Raw genomic sequence first — 25,899 nt, forward strand, 5'->3', positions numbered from 1 at the left:
ATTTCGGGTGTATAATGTATGTATAATATGTGGGGTGTATAATGTATGTATAATATTTCGGGTGTATAATGTAAGTATAATATTTCGGGTGTATAATGTATGTATAATATGTGGGGTGTATAATGTATGTATAATATGTGGGGTGTATAATGTATGTATAATATTTCGGGTGTATAATGTATGTAATATTTCGGGTGTATAATGTATGTATAATATGTGGGGTGTATAATGTATGTATAATATTTCGGGTGTATAATGTAAGTATAATATTTCGGGTGTATAATGTATGTATAATATGTGGGGTGTATAATGTATGTATAATATGTGGGGTGTATAATGTATGTATAATATTTCGGGTGTATAATGTATGTATAATATGTGGGGTGTATAATGTATGTATAATATGTGGGGTGTATAATGTATGTATAATATGTGGGGTGTATAATGTATGTATAATATTTCGGGTGTATAATGTATGTATAATATGTGGGGTGTATAATGTATGTATAATATGTGGGGTGTATAATGTATGTATAATATGTGGGGTGTATAATGTATGTATAATATTTCGGGTGTATAATGTATGTAATATTTCGGGTGTATAATGTATGTATAATATGTGGGGTGTATAATGTATGTATAATATTTCGGGTGTATAATGTATGTATTATGTATAATATGTGGGGTGTATAATGTATGTATAATATGTGGGGTGTATAATGTATGTATAATATGTGGGGTGTATAATGTATGTATAATATGTGGGGTGTATAATGTATGTATAATATGTGGGGTGTATAATGTATGTATAATATGTGGGGTGTATAATGTATGTATAATATTTCGGGTGTATAATGTATGTATAATATTTCGGGTGTATAATGTATGTATAATATTTCGGGTGTATAATGTATGTATACTATGTCGGGTGTATAATGTATGTATAATATGTGGGGTGTATAATGTATGTATAATATTTCGGGTGTATAATGTATGTATAATATGTGGGGTGTATAATGTATGTATAATATTTCGGGTGTATAATGTATATATAATATGTGGGGTGTATAATGTATGTATAATATTTCGGGTGTATAATGTAAGTATAATATTTCAGGTGTATAATGTATGTATAATATTTCGGGTGTATAATGTATGTATAATATTTCGGGTGTATAATGTATGTATAATATTTCGGGTGTATAATGTATGTATACTATGTCGGGTGTATAATGTATGTATAATATGTGGGGTGTATAATGTATGTATAATATGTGGGGTGTATAATGTATGTATAATATTTCGGGTGTATAATGTATGTATAATATGTGGGGTGTATAATGTATGTATAATATTTCGGGTGTATAATGTATGTATAATATGTGGGGTGTATAATGTATGTATAATATTTCGGGTGTATAATGTAAGTATAATATTTCGGGTGTATAATGTATGTATAATATGTGGGGTGTATAATGTATGTATAATATTTCGGGTGTATAATGTATGTATAATATGTGGGGTGTATAATGTATGTATAATATGTGGGGTGTATAATGTATGTATAATATGTGGGGTGTATAATGTATGTATAATATTTCGGGTGTATAATGTATGTATAATATTTCGGGTGTATAATGTAAGTATAATATTTCGGGTGTATAATGTATGTATAATATTTCGGGTGTATAATGTATGTATAATATTTCGGGTGTATAATGTATGTATAATATTTCGGGTGTATAATGTATGTATACTATGTCGGGTGTATAATGTATGTATAATATGTGGGGTGTATAATGTATGTATAATATGTGGGGTGTATAATGTATGTATAATATTTCGGGTGTATAATGTATGTATAATATGTGGGGTGTATAATGTATGTATAATATTTCGGGTGTATAATGTATGTATAATATGTGGGGTGTATAATGTATGTATAATATTTCGGGTGTATAATGTAAGTATAATATTTCGGGTGTATAATGTATGTATACTATGTCGGGTGTATAATGTATGTATAATATGTGGGGTGTATAATGTATGTATAATATTTCGGGTGTATAATGTATGTATAATATGTGGGGTGTATAATGTATGTATAATATTTCGGGTGTATAATGTAAGTATAATATTTCGGGTGTATAATGTATGTATAATATGTGGGGTGTATAATGTATGTATAATATTTCGGGTGTATAATGTATGTATAATATGTGGGGTGTATAATGTATGTATAATATTTCGGGTGTATAATGTATGTATAATATGTGGGGTGTATAATGTATGTATAATATTTCGGGTGTATAATGTATGTATAATATGTGGGGTGTATAATGTATGTATAATATTTCGGGTGTATAATGTATGTATAATATGTGGGGTGTATAATGTATGTATAATATTTCGGGTGTATAATGTATGTATACTATGTCGGGTGTATAATGTATGTATAATATGTGGGGTGTATAATGTATGTATAATATGTGGGGTGTATAATGTATGTATAATATTTCGGGTGTATAATGTATGTATAATATGTGGGGTGTATAATGTATGTATACTATTTCGGGTGTATAATGTAAGTATAATATTTCGGGTGTATAATGTATGTATAATATGTGGGGTGTATAATGTATGTATAATATGTGGGGTGTATAATGTATGTATAATATTTCGGGTGTATAATGTATGTATAATATGTGGGGTGTATAATGTATGTATAATATTTCGGGTGTATAATGTATGTATAATATTTCGGGTGTATAATGTATGTATAATATGTGGGGTGTATAATGTATGTATAATATTTCGGGTGTATAATGTATGTATACTATTTCGGGTGTATAATGTATGTATAATATTTCGGGTGTATAATGTATGTATACTATTTCGGGTGTATAATGTATGTATACTATGTCGGGTGTATCCCGCAGCTGCGGGCGGCGGTAGGACCGGGCGGCGGACGTGCTGTGCTCCCGGCTCCTCCTCCGCCTCTCCCCGTCCTCCTCCTCCCGTGTAGGACCTGGATGTGTCGGGGACCGGCCGCACACCCAGCGCTCAGCAGGCCGGAGGGAGTGTGAGCAGCGGCGGCGGCCCAGGACAGGTGAGCGGGGGGCCGTGCTGGGCCTCGGCGGTGACATGGCTCCTCTCCCGGGGCAGTGTGCGGGCAGCTGCGGGCCGAGGCTGCTGCTCCTTCTCCGGGGGAGGGATGGCGGCGGCCGGGCTGAGATTTCACCATGTGCCGGGCCCGTCTGCCGGGAGGAGCCTCCCCGTGCATCAGCGGCCGCCCGGTCTGCGGGGAGGATGGACACCACAGGCCGGGGGAGCCCGGGGGCTGTGGGAGGGACTGGCACCAGGGCAGCTGTGCCACATGATCGGTGCAGCTTCTCCAGGACCATGGTGATACCTCCTGGTAGTCGGGTCGGCTGCCCATCACCACCGTGCTGCTCCATGCCCCCGGCCACTTTCACATGTCCTGTTTTCTGTGCGCACAACTTATTTCTTTTTTATTGCTGGGGGTGTTGCTTCTGAATGGAGCTCCCTGCAATGTTTGCACCTGGACATGGTGCTCTGCGTATTGTCCCTTTAAATGAGGTCATCAACATCATGTGGTTCCATGGCAACCAGCCACCTTTTATGTGTTCCATCTTTTACAATGGTGGTCCTCTTATCGTCCCTTCAGGGGACCTGTACTGTCATTGATTTAAATGCTGCATGCTGTGTAATACTTTGCTCTTCCTGTGGAGGCGCTGCAGGGAGATTATACAGTCATTTCCAGGTGTTCCCATAGATCACTGCCAATTGCTGAGGGTCCCAGAAGAAAAACGTTGTCATTGTGGACCCTTCTATCTACAGGATCGCCATGTAAATACATGGGAGGGAGATATCCGTCGCTGTGGACCGTTTTTATAAGACTGTTGTTCTGTCTCCTCTATGGCCGATGTGGGCATTGCCATCCTGACACGGTCCGGGCAGCAGATGATTCTTGTAGTTGTAGTGATGCTCAGAGCAAACACAAATATACAAGCCAGGAAAGCAATGGTTAATAGACCCCAGCAGAATGCTGTCCTTATTCCCCCCCCCCCCGACCCTCGTGCCCCCCAGGAACATCCTGATATTAGGGGCAGTTCTGCAGTGAAGGTATCCAGGGCTGACACCATCGATGCCGCTGGGCATTATGTAACCAGCTCCTTTTTTGCATTTTTGGGAATTTGGTGGTGACCCCCGGGCGTTATATGACCCCAGTGCTGTATACTCTACAGACCGGTAGATCTGTTGTTGGATCAGTAGTTGAAGAACTAAGCCACGGAAGTAGTAAAATTCGCCACCAGTTTCTTGCATCAGTGCGCCAATGTGTGTGCCGTCCGTGAGTAGTGCTGGGTCAGGATAAACTGGGCACGGGCAGGACACAGCCGCTGCTCCTCTCTGTAGCATATCCGGATTACAAAACGGCTATAGAAGTCCTTATGGTTTGGAGTATCGGCTCCAGACTGCTTCATGGCTGACTGACGTATACAGAGGCCTCCCAGGCTGATGCTGGAAATAATGATTGGACATGTTGACTTTTAACATGCCCATCCTTTCATTATCCCAGGAGATAAGCAGCACGGTGGCTCAGTGGATAGCTCTGCAGCCTTCAGCGCTGGGGTCCTGGATTCAAATCCCACCAAGGACATCTATAAGTAGTCTGTATGTTCTCCTTATGTTTGCGTGGGTTTCCTCCGGGTACTCCGGTTTCCTCCCACATTCCATAGACATACTGAAAGGGAATGTAGATTGTGAGCCCCAGTGGGGACAGTGATGATAATGTCTGTAAAGCGCTGCGGAATATGTTAGCGCTATATAAAAATAAAGATTATAATAATAATAATAAGTGAGCAGCTGCTTACTCCCCTCTCCCCCCAGAGGATATATGCACATGTAGGGGGCTCAAGACAAATATCTGTCGGGTGAGCGAGAGTTGGACGGACGGCTGTCTAAAGGGGTATGTTCGGCTTAAAGGGTTATGCCAGAGATAAGAGATTATCTCCTGTCCATTACTGTCCTCTTGGGGTCTGACTTCTGGTCCTTCATAGTTTCAAAGAACAAGACTCTGTAGTCCCTAAGTAAATAGAGCGGAGGTGCACTAAGGCTACGTTCACATTTGCGTCTTTCGGCGCAGCGTCGCCGACGCATGCGTCATGCGCCCCTATCTTTAACATGGGGGGCGCATGGACATTCGCCGGTATGCGTTTTGATGCGTTGTACGACGCATGCGTCAATTTGGCGCACCAGACGGCGCGTACGACGCTACATGTAGCATTTTTCCTGCGTCACATTTTCGATAATCACCGCATGCAACGCACTTGCGTCGTACATGCGTCTAAATATCACATTAGTGTCAATGTAAAACGCATAGGGCGCAGGTGTCTGCGTTGGTCGACGCATGCGTTTTTTGAGTTAAATGCAAGTGATGTAGTGTCTTGACACTTTTTTGGGCGTTTTGAATCTTCATTAAATTTAGAGAACAACGCATGCGTCAAAAAACACTGCGTTTGACATGCGTTATGCGTTGCGTCGACGGCGCTGCGCCCAAAGACGCAAATGTGAACGTAGCCATAAAAGACAAGTGCTCCGTTCTCTGGATCACTGGGTGTCATGTTGGTCGGAGTCCCAGAGATCAGTCAGTTGCCCCCTTTATCCCCCCCCCCCGGGCAGGGCAGAGTCTCCCATCTTGGGGAAAACCTGCTGAAATACTTTCCGTAAGTTAATACAGAGGTGAAGAAGACCTTCGCTGCCGCTCCTCAGTTATCCACAGATCCCCAATGACCAAAATATTGCTTTTGTGTTATGACTCTTGTTCTCTACAGCCACATATCTCCATCTCTCGGACCCTCCATGTACATTTCCTTGCATCGCTGAGAGTAACCTCTGCGGTTTGTTCACCTTTTAGAAACTTTTGGACATTAGATTTGTGGCTCCTTTAAACGGTGCGTCACCTTTGGACTGCATTCCTTTCCCAGAGCGTTCTTATCCTTCCGGTGGGGAAGTGGTTAACAGCGCGGCCTCTTTCCGCACGGCGGCGTATTGTGACACAGTTACCTGTTCAGTCATGGAGACGTAATAAAGTGGAGCGGTTTTGGTACAGGCAGACATTATTTCGGGGCGATTTGTCACTGTCGGGCTCTTCATTTATTAATCGCTTCCTTCTGGTCCTGAAAGAATTCGGATCTTTGGCCATTTTTATTTTGTTCTCTCTGTCTGTGACGGGTTAAATCTTGGGCGATTTTAGTTTTATATCATACTAGTTTCACGTCCTACTAGAATGGTGGAAATAGTTTGTACGGTTGGCACTTAGACGTTTTGGAGGCCCATATCTGGGGACTGGTTTCTAAGCATGCCTGAGACAAGGGAGGTTATGGCTTCTAGTTTGGGAGGTCGATTAGGACTAGGTTGCTTCATCCTTATTATTATACATTTATATAGCGCCATTTATTCCACAATGATGATTTTGCCTTGCAGCAGGCTTAGGCTATGTGCACACTTTGCAGATTCCACTGCGGATTTTTCCGCAGCGGAATTGCAAAATCCGCAGTGAAAACCCATCGCGGTTTTTACTGCGGATTTATCGCGGTTTTTACTGCGTTTTCAACTGCAGTTTTCTATTGGAGCAGCTGAAAATCCGCAGAAAAGAAGTGACATGCTGCGGAATGTAATCCGCAGCGTTTCCGCGCGGATTTTTCTGCAGCATGTGCACAGCGTTTTTTGTTTCCCATAGGTTTACATTGAAATGTAAACTCATGGGAAACTGCTGCGGATCCGCAGCGGTCAAATCCGCTGCGGATCCGCAGCAAAATCCGCAAAGTGTGAATATAGCCTAAGTATAAAGCATGGGTGCCAGCTGTGCACCAGGGCAAAAAAGACGCACACAAAAGGCTTACGTAAGATCCAGAATCGCTCTGACTTATAACATTATAGTCTTTGCAAGAGGAAACCAAAATGTGTAAATGCCATTAGATGGCTGTGGTTCCTATGCCGCTGCGGAGCCATGATCTAATAGGGGGTATAAGGCCTCGGGCGTCTCCTTACTAGGTGCTCACTCAGCCATCTGGTGCTTTGATGGTTACTGAACCCAGACTTGTGGGCTCGCCCTGTAATCTGTGCCTGGAAGACTGTGCAGACGTCATGATTGCATCACAGGCCTCCCTTCCTCTAGGTTTCTTCTATGGCCGCTTCCTGCCTGAGGTTTGGTTACTCTATAGAATACTTTGGAATCGAAACGGAAATCTTCGTAACAAAGGGGAAAGTCAGAATGAAGCTGAGGACATGGAGCTTACGTTAGACTGTGGTTTAAATACCCAGTTAAAGTGAACCTTTTTTTTTTTTTTTTCCTTTTAAAGGAATTTTCCATTTTTCCAAGTGTCCTGAAGACATCTGGCTGTCAGTAGTATCGGTCTGGCACTTTCATCTCCAATGAGATGGTGGAATATGTATGGATGCTCCCTTTTCATGAGGGAAATTGTAATACACTATTGAGGATTTGTTCATACGTTTCCAGGCGGAATCATAGAGGAACATGGCCGAGATTTTGCTATCATTATAAATTTCCAAGTTTTCATTTGGGGTAGCTGAGCAGCCTTCTTAGTGTTACCTTCCCAGCTCCCTCCCCCCAAATAAACATTGCCTGTATGACCAACCTTGGGGCTTGTGCACGCAACAGATTTTCCCATACAAGTGCGATCTGTGGTTATCACGGATAGCGTTCATGATATTCTTTTGGGGCTGTGGACATGTCCGATTATTTATTTTATTTTTTTACGATTATTTTTTTTATTATTTTCCTCAGACTAAGGAGTCTGCCTAAACAATTGGAGGCATGTCTGATATGATCCATAGGGTCGGAGTAAAATATGCACTGCAAGTCTATGGGTCCAGAAAAACTATCGGACCGCTCTCCGATGACATATGAGTGTGGTCCTATTTTCACAGACTGACAGAATAGGGAAAATTGAGGATTACCGTATTTTTTTCTTTGGTCTTCCCATTTAAAAGAAAAACTGATGACACGGTTCTGAATATCCAGTCTGTTTTTCTGGCTTCTGTAGAAATCTGTGGTGGGACTGTATCCTTAGAGACCGCTTTATAGATCTCTACCCAGTTAGTAATGCATTAGCAGAGTCTGGGGCAGATTGGTAACTGGTGGGAAAGTTGGGTGACTATCCCTGTGAATGGTGACCCTAACGGCAGGCACCCAGCTTTCTCTGGAGTTTCCCATAGGATGCTTGCCTGTTCCCACAGTTTGATCTTTGTATCTTATTTTTGTTCTCTTGTGTGTTTGTAGGTAACAGATACATACAGTAAATATTTATCTTTTTCACTTTATCATCTTTATCATCTTTTTCATCTTTATTATTTTGTATCGTTCTTCGTAACCGGTTAGCAGAATGGAACATGTTTTACGGCGGCACCACATGGACATAACAGACAATTCCCTAATTTATTAATGATTTATGATGAGACCAGAGAGATAACGACCCTGGTGGGATGTAGGGAACATCCGAGGGAGGCACTACAGGTAGCTGGAAACTAGCACACTTTTTGCTCCTTAATTTTGGGACTCTGTGACCATCCCTATAAGTAGTTTCTGTTCCTTCCAACCCTCCAGGGTTATTGAAATTTCAGAATATAATTAATAAGTTGTCCTAATTAAGAGTTTCACATTGTGGATGGTATTTTTGACACTCTCACAAATCACCTACAGCTGATCAGTTGTCAGAGAATCCCATCATGCTTCTAAGAGTGCAGTCAGACGGCCATATAAGTCGGGCCTAGATCGGACTGGCCGGCGGCTCTCCCCACCCAAGCGTCACAGCAGCTTAGAAATATATGGAGAGCCCCCGGCCAGTCCGTGCATTACCGTCTGATCTCGGTCCAGTTTTTTTACGGCCGTCTGACTGCACCCTAATTCTGTTTCTGGTACAGATGATTAGCACGGCATCCTGGGGTAACCTGTATGTGTTAATGCGTTACCTGCCCCATTTATATTATCTAACAATCTTCACGACTTTGACACTCCCAGGCGTGGCGCACCCAGAGGAGTGTCTGCTGGGGGTAAAGTACAAAAGTATTGGACCTGTTGTTCTAGTTTCTTTTTTCTGGAGTCATTTTCCGGCAGTCACCCAGCTCACCCATGATTTTTAATAGTTGTACTAACAGGCCTTCCTCTACCTTGTGCACTGGGCTGAAGTGCACAGCACAATCTTTAATATGATCGTTCTATGCACATAGAATATCATTTTTTTTTCCTCCAAATTCACTGGATGACGTGTTGCTCAAAACAATGATTTTTATGTTTAAGCTTGTTTAAAACGTATTGCATCCGACGAATGAGTGATTTTGTTAGTTGAGAGGGTGTTTGCGGGCATTTTCTACACCGGCCGATGAGGCTTTCCCGAATATTAGCCAATCTTGTTGGTTACAGCATAATGTAGCTTTCAGGCATTTTTTTTTTTTAATAATGTACTGCTAAAATAATATCCAATGCAAGGATCTGATCATTCATAAAAGAATAGAGTTAGAGAGAATGATGATAAAGGGATTTTTTTTTAATTTTTTTTTTAAACACATGGCTTTAAATAGGAGCTGTGTGCAACCGTTTGGTGTCTAATCGCATGCTTTGCACATTTAATTCATGTTTTATTCACAATGCATTGACATTGTAATAAATGCTTGCACAAATATACACGTCCCTGCAGGATTAGAAAAGCCTGGCTTCGTGTACCATTACAGTTCTGTCCTTTTGCGCTAAGCTGCAATACCAGACACAGCCCCAGAACAAGGGTGGCGCTGGTTTTTGGAAGAAAGATATTTATATTTCTGTGCTATAGGGGAGCGCTTGATGAATTTTTTTGATTTCTAAACCATTTTCCTAACCCTTTTTATATGATCCCAGGTTTTGAATGGATCTGGCTGCTGGATAATCAGTTGGACCCCCCACTTATCCACAAGTGATCCCTTATCCTGGGCATGACTTTAGTAGAACAGTGCTTAGGCTTTGTAGAGATCCTGTATTATCTGGGTGCTGGAAGTGGCTTTTACAGAATGGTTACATTGACCTAGGACTGAATGAGCCAACAGGAACAACGAGCACATGCCAAAACTATATGACTGTGACACCCCGGGCAACGTCTGTGTACACATCAGCAAGTATTCCAAGCGCCCTCCGCTTCTGTACGCTGTGCACACATCGGCTCACTTGTGTATCTAGAGCTATATTTGCTTACATCGTGTATAATGCCATATTGAGACCTAAATGGTTTCCGATGCCAGTTATCACTGCTCCTTCCTGTGCGCGGATCCTGTATATTGAATGGGAGCGACCTCCGTGCTCCACATATCAACGGCGCGGTCCTATATCTGCAGGTGTGACGTCAGGCTCCTGAGGGTCTCCCAGCCGGGGCCACCATTGATATTGAACATGGTGTTCTGACGTGCAGATACCATCAATGTAAAATATAAATAGTTTGCTAACGCATCCTTAAAGTGGTTATTCCTGGCACAATATATTGATGACCTTTCCGAAGGAACAAAACTATGCAGTGCTTGGCAACGACTGCTCGCAAAAGGATGGCCCTTTTAGGGCAGTGTTCCCCAAGTCCGGTCCTCAAGAGCCACCAACAGGTCATGTTTTGAGGATTTCCCTAGTATTGCCCAGGTGTGCAATACTAATGAAATACTGAAAACATGACCTGTTGGTGGCTCTTGAGGACCGGACTTGGGGAACACTGCTTTTAGGGTATATGACCTAAATGAGAACCCCACTAGACATCGCAATTTAGCTAGTGTGGCTTTATTGCACTAAAAAGCATTGCCTTGATGAGAAAAACACCCTCCAGCTCAATGGAGGGGGGACTTGGGGCAACTTGGGGCCACGCTGATGACTCGCCAGAAGGTCGGGGCCACGCTGATGACTCGCCAGAAGGTCGGGGCCACGCTGATGACTCGCCAGAAGGTCGGGGCCACGCTGATGACTCGCCAGAAGGTCGGGGCCACGCTGATGACTCGCCAGAAGGTCGGGGCCACGCTGATGACTCGCCAGAAGGTCGGGGCCACGCTGATGACTCGCCAGAAGGTCGGGGCCACGCTGATGACTCGCCAGAAGGTCGGGGCCACGCTGATGACTCGCCTGAAGGTCGGGGCCACGCTGATGACTCGCCTGAAGGTCGGGGCCACGCTGATGACTCGCCAGAAGGTCGGGGCCACGCTGATGACTCGCCTGAAGGTCGGGGCCACGCTGATGACTCGCCTGAAGGTCGGGGCCACGCTGATGACTCGCCAGAAGGTCGGGGCCACGCTGATGACTCGCCTGAAGGTCGGGGCCACGCTGATGACTCGCCTGAAGGTCGGGGCCACGCTGATGACTCGCCTAAAGGTCGGGGCCACGCTGATGACTCGCCTGAAGGTCGGGGCCACGCTGATGACTCGCCTGAAGGTCGGGGCCACGCTGATTATAAAGTTATGGAATATCCAAGCTTTGTGTCGCTTTATAACATGGCAGTTTCCTTTTGTACTTTTACTATGTTGTTACATCATATTTTTCTGTGCAACGACTAATGACTGATCATGTTAGAGGATTGTAAATTAAGCAATTCCCTCTTCATATTCTACTACTGAAGGTATGAGTTCAAAGCTCTGTGACTTTAATCTTTGTTTTTTTTTTTCTCCACGTTTTTGGGAGGGAGAGGAAAATTACAGCTAATGTTTTCCTGCTTGGAAAAAGAAAAGTTATCAGCCAGAGGAGTACCAGCCGTTCCGCCCTGTGCCCATTACTTAGCTGTTTTGTCGCTCTTTAGCAGCTCGCGTGCACTCTACATGACATGTAGCATTGTCTTTACAAGGTTTTTTTTTTTTGCATGCAGTGAAGTGTGGTCACCCTGAAACCACTAAATGCTACATGCAGACGGTGTTTGGTTTGGACTAGTGGGTAAACGTACACCCGGTCCTGCGCTGGTTCACCGCGCTACACATCGTTTCCACTTGCAACCGAAGAATAAATGGTGGTAAATATCAGATTGAACTGGGACTGTAGTAAAGGGGGTGGCCAGGCCGCCTCTCTGCTACCCAAGATCAGAGAGCTGCTAGAAAGCTCCTCCAGGGTAAGAGGACCTTTCTATGTGACCGTGAGTTTTGGGCATAGCCAATTGGTGTGGAATAGTGAATGTAAAGCCCTAATGTCAAAAGGTGCTCATACACATTAGGCAAAAGCAGCATGCATGGCTGTCATTACAGGGATTTTCCAGTTTCGGGAAACTCCTGTTCCCCTGCAGCAGTATATTAAAGTAAAAAAGCGCTTAACTCAACCTCCCCAGGTCCACCAATGTTCCGGATGTCTGCTTTTGTTTTCAGCATAGACACATCAATAACGCTGCAGCCTATGTGAGCTCAGCGGCTCATGCTGACAGTTCGGGCAGAGGAGCGGAGCTCGCGGATTTGCTGAAGTGCTTTCTATACATGATGTCAGTAGCAGAAACAAGAAGCAGCAGCGGAGACTCGGCGCTAGACCCTGCGAGAGTGAGGAAAGCACAGTTCTTGTTACTTTTTGTTGAACCTTATGTACCTTTAGGCCCTCATACACATTCAGTTCTGTGTGCATTGCCTGTCAGTCATTCAGTGACTGAGGCGAACAACCATTCTTTCAGGAACAGACAAGGACATTCTGCAATCAGAATACGTTTTTATATGACAAATAATCATTTTAGTCTATCTGTTCATTCTCATCAACATTAAAGAGATTGTTCATCTTTATTTTATTTATTGTTTATCTTCATTTTTGCAATCGGGCTTCATTAGAAACGTTGCACCGTTAGCCCTCCCGTAGCTTGTTTCGGGGTGTTGCCCCTCTTCAGTGCAAATAATAAGATCTGATTTTTGGCTGCATGAGAGGCCTCTGACTAGGGTCTAAGGGGGTCCTAAGAGGCAATTTGCATATTTAAGAAGCATTGCATGGCCTAGAAGTCTCCTTACACTGGCACGTCAGGCTTGTCTCTCTGCACAAGAAGAGGCGCTATCCCTTGGGCACCTTTAGTGCACATTGGCCTTTATAGTAATTTTACCATAATCGTACATGACCTCTTTTACTGAGATAAGGTCACCCATGTGAAGGTGTCATTTCCGGGGGAGACCTATTACTTTTAGAGACTTTATCCTTTCCCATGGGTGTAATGAAACACCCTGCAGCTTTACATGTACCATAAACTGATTTTTCTCTGACGCCCAGCGCCAGGCACCTTCCAGTCCTATTGGCTGCTTCTTTCTGAGATCTGCACATTCATTGAAAATCCACCAATTAAAAAAAAAAAATAATAAAAATCATGCTAATTAGATTACAATAAACCTGTTAAAAAGGCAATGCCCCCCTCATTTTTTTGCTTTCCTTCCTTGCTGGGGGTCAGTCTTAGCCAATCATGCCCTAACAGTGCTAATAACCAGGTCTTGTCTGACAGCCGGCCCTGCTGGGGCAGGAGGGGGTCGCTGCTCCATCCCACCATGTTTGATGGTCCTTATTGAGTCACCGGCACTTGTCTTAAATGAGACACACGTGTTGCGGAGAATTTGGGTGTGGGAAGGTGATTGGAAAAGGCATCGCTTGTCTGGAAGGTATTTCTAGGGAAGGGCCAGACAGGCAGTAACCTGTGGTACAGGTAGCCTAGTTCATCACATTTCTGCTTACTGCGGATGTAGTCGCTTTGTGATGCCATTTTTTTTGTCCTTCACCTCTTTACCTGCTGTTACTTTTCCTATACGTCCCGCCATGTAGCGCCAACCATGTCCTGCCACACTGCTATTATGTAGAAAGGAACAATGGAGCAGGTTTTCTCAATACTGTGTAATTCTTAGCTCAAATTAAGACTTGACATGTATAATATTTATCACCCCAATTCGCGCTGTGTGGGCAAGATTACACATCTGCCAGAAGTATGCTCCAAAATTTGGATGCATGTTTTAAAGGGCTCACAGTGTAACCAACCCTTTCAAGATAGCATTACCCCTTATCTGAGAAAGTGAATAAGTGGTGCAAGTCTACCACAGACCAGTGTTAACTGGGCTGTGCTGGTCCTCGTCTGACGTGAAAGCTTCTGACTAGTGATGAGCGAGCGTGCTGTTATAAGGTGTTATCTGAGCATGCTCTGATGCTAACCAAGTGTCTTCCCCGTGGCTGCATGTCTCAACACATGCAAGGATTCTCTGTTTGTTAGGCATGTGTTTCGGCTGTTGAACAGCCGCGAGACATGCAGCCGTGGGGACTCAGACATATTTTTCGAGCACAGGGAAGCTGATTATCGTGTGGGCAGGGTAAATGGGTCCACACAGTCCAAGCACGGACCACGACATGAGGACCAGCCGCGGGCATATATGAGGCTTTTGAGCTTGATGTCAGGACCTGTGAAACCAGCCTAAGGTGGACCCCCAACCCATCTGACGTTGATTGGTCTATCCTAGGAGAATAGGCCATCAGTATCTAAATAAAAGCAGATCCCCGTGAACGTTTGATTTGCCTTGTATGTGTATGACTCTTGGTTTCCGTGTCGCCCACCATGTTGTAACCTGTTGGATGATGATGGAGCTGATAATCGTACTGGACGTTCGCCCGTTCTAAATCCAGTATAACTCCGCTAATTATAGAAAACCTTCCTGCCCTCCATAGTGGATGCTGTGCTCGGTGTCACGTCATACAGTGTGCTGTGCCTTGGCCTTGTTCTCTTACAGAAGGTTGCCAGGTACTATGACTATTATCAAGCAATTATTTTTCCAAATATCGGGGTGTGTTTGCTCTACTTCGCTTGCTGTTAACTTTCATAGAATAGCCAACATAAATGAAGGATATGGCTGAGTGGTCTTCATGATGATTTCCCCACCAGGTGGCGCTACTATGGTAGGCACATTTAGCACCAAGCTCATGTAGCACCCGCTTACAATCAGCTGGTCACTGCACTGGCTTATATAGGTGTATAAAGACCTATACAAGCCAGATCCACTGCATAAATGGTAATTAATTGGTTTTGATCCCATCACTAGGACACCCACTGGTCATCAGAGAAGGGGACAAGACCAAGACTGCATACAGGAGGAATTAAATGACGTGGCAAATTGCCCATGTGCTTTATTAAAGTTTACCCCAGGGTAGCAGAGATGAGCATAGCTCCTTTCATCAGTGTTACCAGATTTTACAATACAAACGGCATTAAATCTATTACAGCCAATGAGGCTGGTGTACTTGTCTGACTGTATAAATCTGAAAAAGCTTACACTCCTTTTCCGTTTACCTAGTGTGATTGAGAGTGCCTCAGTGTCCCTCCTTCCTGCCGCAATCTCACAGTGCTCAGTGCAAGCTGCTGCTTTTGGCTGGGTGGTTGGAGACTGAATACACCTGGACTCTTGTATTCTATAATTGGACTCCTGAAGTGTAAAGTAAATACACCAGTGTCATCTGGTCTAATATATGCATAATAATTTATGCACCATGTATTGTGAAATCTGGTGCATGATCAGCTTGGAATGGAGCAGGAGGATGTGTCTAAGTTGCCCAGTGGCAGAGTCGTCCTGTTTGCTGATGATAGCGGGGTCCCCAGCAGCAATCTGATGTCGCCTATCCATTGGGGAGATAACTTGGCTTTTTTGATTTTGCATTCTAGCAATCATAATGTTGTTTTTTTCATGTTGGCTGAACACACAGAAAAGTATAGAAGCCCACCAACAAGAGGCAGGTTTTCTGTAGCTCATTAGCATTTTGCATGTGAAGAATGTGAGATCTGGAATGTTATCTGCTCTCGTGAAGGTTTTCTGCAGCCTCCAACCTTTTGGTCTTGGCAAGTGTCCAGTGTTTTCAGAAGGTGTTTCTCAATGAAGGAGCAAATTTCATTCAATAGCGACCGCCAAGAAAAACATTGATAAGTAAAACGCCAAGGAATCGGATGTGTTGGGTGCCATGCACAATGCCGGTGGTGTATAGATTCCGTATGTATTGTGTGTCCTGTATAGTACCGGGTGCAGCATGATTGTGTATAAAGCGCTAGGAAACACAAGGCTTCATTGCGAGAGTTGTAATCTTCAGAAAAAAAATTATCGCCATTGCTGATGGGTCTGGATGTATACAGCAGAAAGGAGAAGATTTCTTACCTTTGTGCGTTTTATAGGCAATAAAGTAACGCCGCAATCGCGGTCCGTGAGTCTCCTAATCCCAACCCACTTTTGTTCTCTCTCGCAGCGGTTTTGGTCCTTTTCTACCATTGAGGAGACATGTACTCTGCTGCACTGAGCGTGCATGTGTATGGGGATTGGAATTGAAAGAGGGTGTGTGATGATTAGCCACAAGGTAAAGGAATAGTTCTGATGTCTGTGGGCACCTTTACATGGGGAAAAGTTTGACTGTAATCTTCATTCCTCCATCATTTTCAATAGGCAATTTGCAGCCTGATCCAAGTTTAAATTTTTTTTTCCTTGTGGGATTCTCTCTCCCATGAAAAAAGGTTGGATGTGAGCCCTGTGCATCCAGGTTGCTGCTTTCGTCATTAACCCATATATCACTACATCTTTTTTTTTTTTCAATAATTGGATAATTTTTATTGAACATTTTCAGAACCCTCCCTTTCACACAATGATCAGTACAGCTTTTATCTCGCACTCATTACTTACTATAGCCTGTCTAGTCCGCCCTCCGTGAGCCTTTACATGCTTTCTCCCCTTCTCTATCCCTCCTGCTTTCTCTAACACTGAGCGAAACGAGAGACATCAGGAGCTTTGACTGATTTGATTGTTTTTTTTCTCCCCCATATCACTTGACTTAAAAGCCTGACACTCTGCACGAGTAAAAGGGTAGAAAGTTTATTGAAAACTACTTGGGAAGTTGTTTAACTTTGCATTTAGGAAGCAAATAATTAATGCCAAATGTTTGTGAAGGTTTGCATGACCTTTAATTTTAGTAGGGGAAAACTGGATGTTTACTAGTGATGAGCAAATATACTAGTTACTCGAGATTTCACGAACACGCTTGGGGGCCCTCCAATTTTTCTTTTTAGCCAATTCACAAAAAAAAAATTAACATGGACTATAATGAATCCACATAATGGACCTGGCTCGTATATCAGACACTGATGTGAATAAGGCCTTATAGATATGACATGCTGAAAGGGGGTATTCCCAGATATAACTTGCTGGGACCCGTGGAGATGTGGATGTTTGGTTTCCGCTTCACTCATGGTCTATGGAACTATAGGTTGTAAATGGCGTGGAGGTTGAGCTTGTGCACCCACATACAAGGGCGTGCTTGGGGTCCCTGCTCTCCGAAACCCCTCAATTAATACATTTTCCTCTATCCTTTTGGACTGGGAATAACTTTTAAAGGGGTATTACGAGGTACCGAAGAAAACATTCCAGAGGCGGTATTGGCGAGCGGGGTCACATTTGACAAATGTGCCATTCCAGTGAACATCCTATATACGTAGATCAATCCCCAAATTATGGCACAGACCAAGAAATAAAGAATGCTTTACCTGCCACTCTCCAAAGCAAGGAATGACAATGTGGCTCCCCGGCATTGGAAACCTGATAATGTTAGGAATCACTGCACTGAGCTATAGTAGATTTCCTCTGAGCCTCACAAAATGTTCAATGAAATCCTGCTGAGTAATGGAGTATAATTATGCCCTGAGGGGCTTGCTACGAAATATAAAACAAACTGATGGGGCTGGTTGTGGGGTTCTGGCGCCCTCTGAGCTGAGCATCCAGATCTTTTCCCAGTAAACTTGGTGAGAACTTAGAGTGGCTAAAAAATGGCTCGCACCAGTATGTTCACTTTAATTCCTACCCTCTTCTTTTTATAGCAATTTTTGGTACTAGGATTGATTTTAGGACTGCCGCAGCATGCAGAGCGTGTAGGTTTATTCAGACTCTTTCTCGTCCTAATAGAATAGTGGAGAAAAAAGAAGAAATGTGCGTGTTTCCCTTTATAGCCGCCCATGTGTGGGATGTCTGGGAATAAACAGATCATGGCTAAGTTTATCCCCTTGTCTAGTCCTCTGTAATTTTCTTGATGTCTATGGCTCTTGCATATTGTGCTAATTATGGGAAGAGTGCGGATCGAGCGTTGACCTCGGTAGGCAGAGAGGAATTCTTATTTTAAAACCCCCAAAAACTTTTTTTTTTTTTTTTTTGGGGGGGGGTGTGTGTAAGGGGAATTTTTATATAATTTGCACTTCTTTTTCGTAATCCAATAGGTGTCCTTTTAAAGGGAATCTGTCTCGTTTTTTTTTTTTTTTGTTTTTTTCCAACCTCCTGAGAACAGTATAATGTAGAGGCAGAGAGGCAGAGACCCTGATTCCAGTGGTATGTCACTTGCTTGGCGGCTTGCTGCTGTTTTGATAAAATCACAGTTTTAGCAGCTGCAGATCCTTAAAACGCTGAGCTCTGTATAACCCCGCCCACACTACTGTGCATAGGCTGAAAGCTGCCAATCAGAGGTGGGGGCGGGGTTCTAAAGAGCTCATGATCATAGAGGACTAAATAGAAGCAGGTTTACTAGTCCTCTAGTGATTTTTTTTCTTCAAAACTACAGCAAGCAGAACAGTAAGTGATACATCCCTGGAATCGGGGTCTCAGTCTCTACATCATGCTGCTCTCAGATTACTTGGCAAAAACCTGGCGAAAGAGTCCCTTTAATTTTTTGGCATTTCCTATTAAGTGTAAGAAGAAACCTGTGCAGAGCAGCTAGAGCATTGCTGTATAAAGTATGGAGGTTGTCTCCTTTTACCAAGGAGTCCTATATTTTGGGTTGCTGCTCTCTTCACAAGGATGCCCATTATTTGCCTAGCCCCTTGGTAGCTGTCTTGCTCGTAGAGTATGATTGTGTCTGTCCATGCCTCTCATTGCATAGAAGGGAGGAAGGTGTCCTGAAATGTGTGGGCACATAAAGCTGCAGCGAGGCCGGTGCTGCTGTGATATCACGGAGACTAGACCGTTTCCTGTGTGTTGGCTCTTACGTTGGGGTTGAGCCCTTTTGAAGCCACGCTGTCTATTTATATGTTGAGGCCACTTCCCGAGGAAGGGAAATCTATATTTGACAGAAGCGCGGTTTCTAAGAATGGTGGGACAAGCCTGTGAAATACACGGCTTCACACTTCTCCACAAAAGTCATCAGCAGCCTTGCAAGGAGGCGAAGCGTTCCCGGTCATAATTATCCTCCATTACTCAGCACTATTCCATTGAGCATCTTATGTCGGGAGGCTCAGAGGGAAATCAAATGCTATAGCACAGAGTGCAGTGATTCCCGACCTGATCAGGTTTCCAATCCTGGGAAGCCCCGCCGTAATTCCTTCCTTTGGTGTAGGGGCAGGTAAAGCATTCTTTATTTTTTTGGTCAGTGCCATAATTTTGGCTCCGAGTTGTATACAGCTCTTTACAGCACATTTTTGATATCTGCGTGCCTTCCCTTTTGTAAAAGGTCCTTGTTCTTGGGAACCCAGGATGAGAAAGAGAGTAATTTCCTGTGTCACTTCCTAGACTTCTAGGTATTAAGTGTTTTTATATTTATAAATAAAGCATTTTTTTTCTTCATATTTTAGTATATTTAGTAAAGGAACACTAATTATAGCAGTGTATAAAGAATCCACTTTGCCTCGGGAAACCATTCTAGCACCCCCTCCCCCTTCTCTTCCTATTCTTTTGTCTGGCAGTTTGACAACTGGCTGCAGCAGGATCCACCCTTTCTCAAGAGCTGAACCTGCTTCATAGACTGCAGATGCCAGCTGTTTTACATAGCCGGCATCTTACAGCATCCCCTGCTAGCTCCGATTGCTGCTGTTAACCATTTACATGCTGCTCTCAATCACAGAATGTGGGATTTCAATAGTGCAAGAGGCTGGGCTTCATAGGAGAGCCGTAATTATACTATATACAGCTACAGTCATGGTCAAAAGTATTGACACCCCTGCAATTCAGTCAGATAATACTCATTTTCTTCCTGAAAATGATTGCAAACACAAATTTGGTATTATTATTATCTTCATCGCCAGAGGGTGGCCACTGTTAGATACTATGTGGGCTGTGCTATATATTACGTGGGCTGTGTTGTATATTACGTGGCCAGTGTTACATACTACGTGTGCTTTGTTATATACTGCGTGGCTGCTATATACTGCGTGGGCTGTTATATACTATGTGGGCTGTGTTATTTACTGCGTGGCCTATATTAACGCATCGGGTATTCTACAATATGTATGTATGTGTGTGTATATGTATGTATGTATATATGTATGTGTGTGTGTGTGTATGTATATATATATATATATATATATATATATATATATATATATATATATATATATATATAGATAGCTGCTATATACATACATAACATATTCTAGAATACCCAATGCGTTAGAATCGGGCCACCATCTATTATAGTATAAATGATCAAATGATTGCAGTTTCCTGGGTAGGGGGGGAGCTGAAAAGTGTGGGGGGAAAAAAAAACACTATTTTTTCTTTTTTTTAATCTACATGCTTTTCCCCATTATGAAATAAATTAAGAGCTAAAAAAAAAATTCAACAAAACAACCTTATATGTAATCTTGTCCCTAAAAAAGTATCTAAACCTTACGTTAAATGACAATAATATTGAAAGGTGTTATATAACAAAAAGCGATCAAAAAGTCGTATGTACCACAAAATGGTATCAATAAAAACTATAACTTGATTGTATATGAGTTGTTGACTCTAGGTAAGCACCTGTTCAGACCTAGTTTGTTTGGATGTGACGGTCAGTTTTTTGAAATTTAAAATCTATACCTCAGCACCCAAAAAGCAGGCTTAATAGGTGTAAAAATAAGGGGGGCCTCAGAAAATGGCAATGCAAACAAATCATTTTGTTATAAATGTATTTACAAAGTTATGTCTTGGGGTTAGGGTTGTGATTAAGGTTATGGTTGGGGTTAGGGGTGTGTTGGGGTTGTGATTAGGATGACAGTTAGGGGTGTGTTGGGGTTAGGGTTGTGAATAGGGTTATGGTTGGGGTTATGGGTGTGTTGGGGTTGTGATTAGGATTATGGTTAGGGGTGTGTTGGGGTTAGGGTTGTGGTTGGGGTTAGGGGTGTGTTGGGGTTTTGATTAGGATTACGGTTAGGGGTGTGTTGGGGTTGTGATTAGGATTACGGTTAGGGGTGTGTTGGGGTTAGGGGTGTGGTTAGGGTTGCGGTTGGGGTTAGGGGTGTGTTGGGGTTGGGGTTAGGGGTGTGTTGGGGTTGGGGTTAGGGGTGTGTTGAGGTTAGTGTTGTGAATAGGGTTATGGTTAGAGTTGGGATTAAGGTTAGGGGTGTGTTGGGGTTAGGGTTGGTTAGAATTGGGGGTATTCCACTGTTTAGGTATATCAGGGGCTCTCCAAACGCAACATGGCACCTGCTGGAGGGAAGACCACCCCTGGCTGGATGGCGCATGGGGTCGGCTTCAGTGGAGATTTGGGCAGGACAATGTCTGTGCAGTTGTGACTTTAGCTCGTTATCTTCTGCTTTAGGCCTTTCTGAGAGCTTGTCCTCACTGGATCTGGCTGGATCGTGCTCACTTTAGCTGCCTGCGATCAAATTAGACTCCCAAGATTACTCGCTGCCAGGATTCTGTGGCCCCCTCCTAGCTTTACAGTCATTTATAGAAATGTATATCTTTAAATTAGAAAAGGAGACTCTTTGCTGCTGGAGTTTGTTGGTCCCTTTATATGGAAATGTCATCAGAAAATTACCTATAGTTTAAATAAGTTTGTGTTACATGCATTTTATTTATTTTTTAATATTTGTTAATATAACCATCTTAAAACAAAATTGGTAATCTTGCAATTTTCACACCTCCTCTGGGGCTATTTCAGATTCGTACATACTGTCATTTCAGCATGAGTTTTCAGCAGTCTCCTTTATCAGAGACAGGATGACAATGTTGGGGCACTTGACCAGGATCCACCAATCACAGTAGACTTACTACTCCCTTCGCAGTGACATTTTTACACGCTCATTAGATGCCTCAATACAAAAGATAGGGGCGGAGTCTGATCATTGCTGCTAATGTTTGTGAATTTTCTGAAATAATAGGAAGTTAGTGTCTTTAGGAAGAAAAACCTTCCTAGTATGAAAATTGTAGCATTCTTATTTATAATAAAGATTGATATGGAAACTTATTATCATAAACCTGATTTCCGCTATCTCTTAAGATTTCAGGAACACATTTCAGCTGCAACATTGGTGGAGAAAAATGAAAAGTATTTTACCTAGAGGGCATGTGAAGTGCTGAGATTATAGTGCTCAGCAAATAGTCTGATTGGATCAGGTTAATCAAGTGAAGAGCAAAAAGCATTTCACGATGGCTGAGTTGTCGCTCATTGTGCTTCACAAGGGCTCACTTTATTTAGCTCTGGTTTGCTTGTAGAAGGCAGTGAGAGCCTGGCAGAGCCCGGGCAGGAGGGGCGAGGACACAGTGACTGCAGACGAGTCGCAGCGATGGATCCTCCTAGCACATAGTCAGCCGTGCTCGGAGGGGATGTGCAGCTGGGACATCTGTCTTATGCTTTCTGTCACCATCTGTAGTGACAAGTACCTTGGGTGGGACCCTAATACAGGATTATTGATGGTCCCGTCATCCACTGGACTGAGAGTTGGGTATCCACATATAGATGTGACAGTCTGCAAGTCAACATTTCTGCTGTCCAGAGGGCGTTTGTGCCAGTCCCACTTGCATAGACTTTTATATTTTGGATGCCTTCGTTTTGGGAGAAAGACCAAAGACCTTTTAAAAGTGCATTTTTCTTCAGATTTCACAATACAAAATGCTTCCATTAATAAATCTGTTAGAACTGATGAGGCTGGTGTACTTGCTATGAGTAGCCATGTCAGAGTAGCTTAAACAATTGAATTTATTAAAATGAGTGTCTTATTTTGTCCAGCGAGAGAAGAGTACTCATGAATTAAAGTGTATTCAGTCTGAACAGTCGGGTCCATGGGGTGCAGGGCAGCATAAACTTATCCTTTGTAAGTAGGCTTAGGTAAATCGGCCTGCATGCTTTCCCATCTCTGCTTACTCACTAGCTCCTATGTAAAAGTGAAAAGTACTTACCATAGTTTTGTCCTTCAAAAATTTAATGTCCTTCTATGTGATGGGTTAAGGATTCCTTCATGTTTTGTTTCCTTTTGCAGCTATTGCTCCAATCTAGAAATAATGTGTTCATTTTGCGGTCTGTCGCGGGTTCTTTACTTCCAACGGGGATATATATATAATAAAAATGTATAACCGACGTATATTGACCCAAAAGAGGCCATATGGGCAGTACGTTGACCGATCTCTGGTGAGGGGGAGCGTATGGGTGTATTTGGAGCTGACCGGATCACTGGATCTGTCTAGTGTCAGCCCCCTATGCTCCTCCTGTAGTGCAGAGGTAACCGTTCCAGACAGCACCATAACCATGTCCAAACTGTCAGGCATCAGGAGCCCACTGCCACCCACAAGCAGGAAGCCACGAGGCAGTGAAGCTGTGCACTCCTGGTGAAAGTTTATTCTGGCTAGCTTCAGTGCCCCTCTGCTCCTCTGATGGTGCAGAGATAAAGCTATCTCTGCTTGCATCATTGGAGAGTGCACAGTTCAGGACAGCGGCTCGACCATGTCACTTGGTTAAATTCAGAGGAGCGCTGTGCTCCTGAAGAAAGTTGATAAGGCAGCCCCTTTTAATGTTGATGGAAGCAAAGTGAATACATTTGTTAGATAGGTCTCACCTAGGGGTCTTGCACCATATTCCAGAATCAACCATGTTTTAACATCTCAAATTTGTCTTCACAATTATTGCCCTTTTAAATCTATCTTTTATTTTTTCTCTCTTTTTGTAGAAAGAAGACCTACACAACCTTAAGAAAGCACAATGGAGTTTTACGAGCATTTCATTATCCTGGTCCCACTGGTGGTCATTTTGGTCAGCGTCCTCTTCTTCTGCCTCTTCATGAAAGAGACTTCTTACGATGAGGTTCTTGCAAAGCAGAAGAAGGACCTGAAACTCCCTCCTGTGAAGATTGAAAAAAAGAAAGTGGAGAAAAAAAAGAGCAAGAAGAAAGAAACTCAAAACGGCAACCATCACGAGTCTGATTCCGAAGCACCCTTACGTGACTTTGACTTGGGAGACGCTCTGTCCAGCGAAGAGGAACATGTTGTTCCGGCTCCTGTACTTCCGGCAGAGAACATTACCAACGTCAGAGAGCGGAAAAAGAAGGACAAGAAGCAGCCAAAGCCAGTGGTAGAGGAGCACGTCAACAAGGAAGTCAATGGGACAAAGAACCCTGCGAAAAAACCCGAACCTGTTCCTGTGACAAAGCAGCCGACGCCACCGCCTGATGCTACTGGATCCAAGAAAAAGCAGGGACAGAAAAAGCAGAAGAACGGTCGTGGTATGTAGGGTGATTGAGATACTGATACCCACCACTTACCAGGTCTCTCACCAAAGACTGTACTTCTTGCTCTGTCTGGATGGTCGTGGGACCAGCACAAAACTGTTATAGCCAGTGATCACGTTTCCATCCAGACTGAGCAGGAAGCACACAAACAGGTGGGAACCCAGTTTTTTCCTCTGATGTCTTCAGAAAATAGACCCCCATATACATTAAGGAAGGCCTGTCAAATTCAGTAACAATGTAATTTTATTGTAATTTCATCTGTTTTTTCTCCTGTATCACACGTCCTTTTTCTTTGTTTTTGCGCCTCCGTTCCTGAGAAATGGCACCCTTTTCCCTGTAAATGCATCTAGTTTAGTTTTGTTTGGAAAAAGAAATGGGACCAAGTGATGCATAAGGAGTAGGAAGTGTTAACCAAGTGAATGTAATGTTGCAGCACATACGGCGGTTACAATCTGTACTTTGAGGTTCTCTAAATGCTTAGTAAGGCTGTTGGCACTTAGATTGTATATGGTCCTAAGCACTAAGTCAGCGAGAGGAAGTGGTGTCATGTGGCATTATACAGGATAAGAAGTGGCGTCATAGAGTATTATGGTAGGAAGAGGTTACTAGCGCCATAGGAGAGCATGAACCGCACATGGCACGCCTGGTTGTAAAGGGACTGCCAAAAAAGAAGAGAAATATCTACAGCAATTTGTAATGTTCTTCTTTCATTTCTATCCTTTTAAGCCGAGAAGGATTTTATGTTTCTGCTTGTGATCCAGGCACCAACTACGGTACTTAATCTCCCTCGTCTGTTAAATATGGTTTTGGGGAAGAAAGAGAAAATAGAATAATTTTCAATAAAACAATAATGAAATGGTTATCTAGGTTTGGGAGATGTGTTTCTTTCCCTTCATTATTTCTTGTAAAACTCTTTTTTTGATTGGTAATCCAGAGTAATAAGATGTTGCTCATGTCTTGCTCAGATGACTCCCCAATCGCACCAGAGCCAAAAACCGAACAAGTGGTTCCTTCTAAGAAGCCGGATTCCATCATTCCACTGGCTGAGGTGAAGCCACAGGAATCTGGGAAGAAGACGGCACCGAAAAAGAAGCAGAAAGTAGAAAATGGTATGTAGTCATTGGGGAAAGTGAAGGTAGACTGGCACAGGCTCTTTTGTTAGCGGATGAGACAAATTTCTGTAATTGAAAGCAGAGCCTAGCAGGTGGGACCTCCACAAATCATGAGAATGGGGGGACCTTTGAGTTCCTTTTTGGAATGGAGCATGCACACTGCCACCTTATTCAAAGTCTATGGAACTGACAGATGGCGGTGTACACTGGCTTCGCCGACGCTCTACTTAGAGATTTTTAGTGTACCATGGGGAGTAATGAGGATTGTCCAGTGCCACCACCAGCCATTCTTCTCCCCGCAACGCTCTAGGTAACTCACGGGTGTTTTCAGAACT

The 25,899-nt window shown here is 43.1% G+C and overlaps 1 protein-coding gene across 20 annotated transcripts in view; it reads left to right on the top strand.

Moving 5' to 3' along the window:
- Positions 1-2,937: 2,937 nt before the first annotated feature.
- KTN1 (kinectin 1) overlaps positions 2,938-25,899 on the top strand; it is a 197,824-nt gene continuing 174,862 nt past the window's right edge. For 10 of the 20 annotated variants that reach the window (XM_069732747.1, XM_069732819.1, XM_069732828.1 and 7 more), the window contains exons 1-3: positions 2,938-3,109; positions 23,895-24,446; positions 25,418-25,561. In XM_069732747.1, coding sequence (XP_069588848.1) covers positions 23,927-24,446; positions 25,418-25,561 — 664 coding nt within the window. In that variant the 5' untranslated portion in view covers positions 2,938-3,109; positions 23,895-23,926. The remainder of the gene's footprint in view (positions 3,110-23,894; positions 24,447-25,417; positions 25,562-25,899) is intronic. The other 10 variants (XM_069732755.1, XM_069732836.1, XM_069732912.1 and 7 more) reach the window with 1 other exon arrangement.

Source organism: Ranitomeya imitator, chromosome 1 (genome assembly GCF_032444005.1).
Source record: "Ranitomeya imitator isolate aRanImi1 chromosome 1, aRanImi1.pri, whole genome shotgun sequence".
NCBI lineage: Eukaryota > Metazoa > Chordata > Amphibia > Anura > Dendrobatidae > Ranitomeya > Ranitomeya imitator.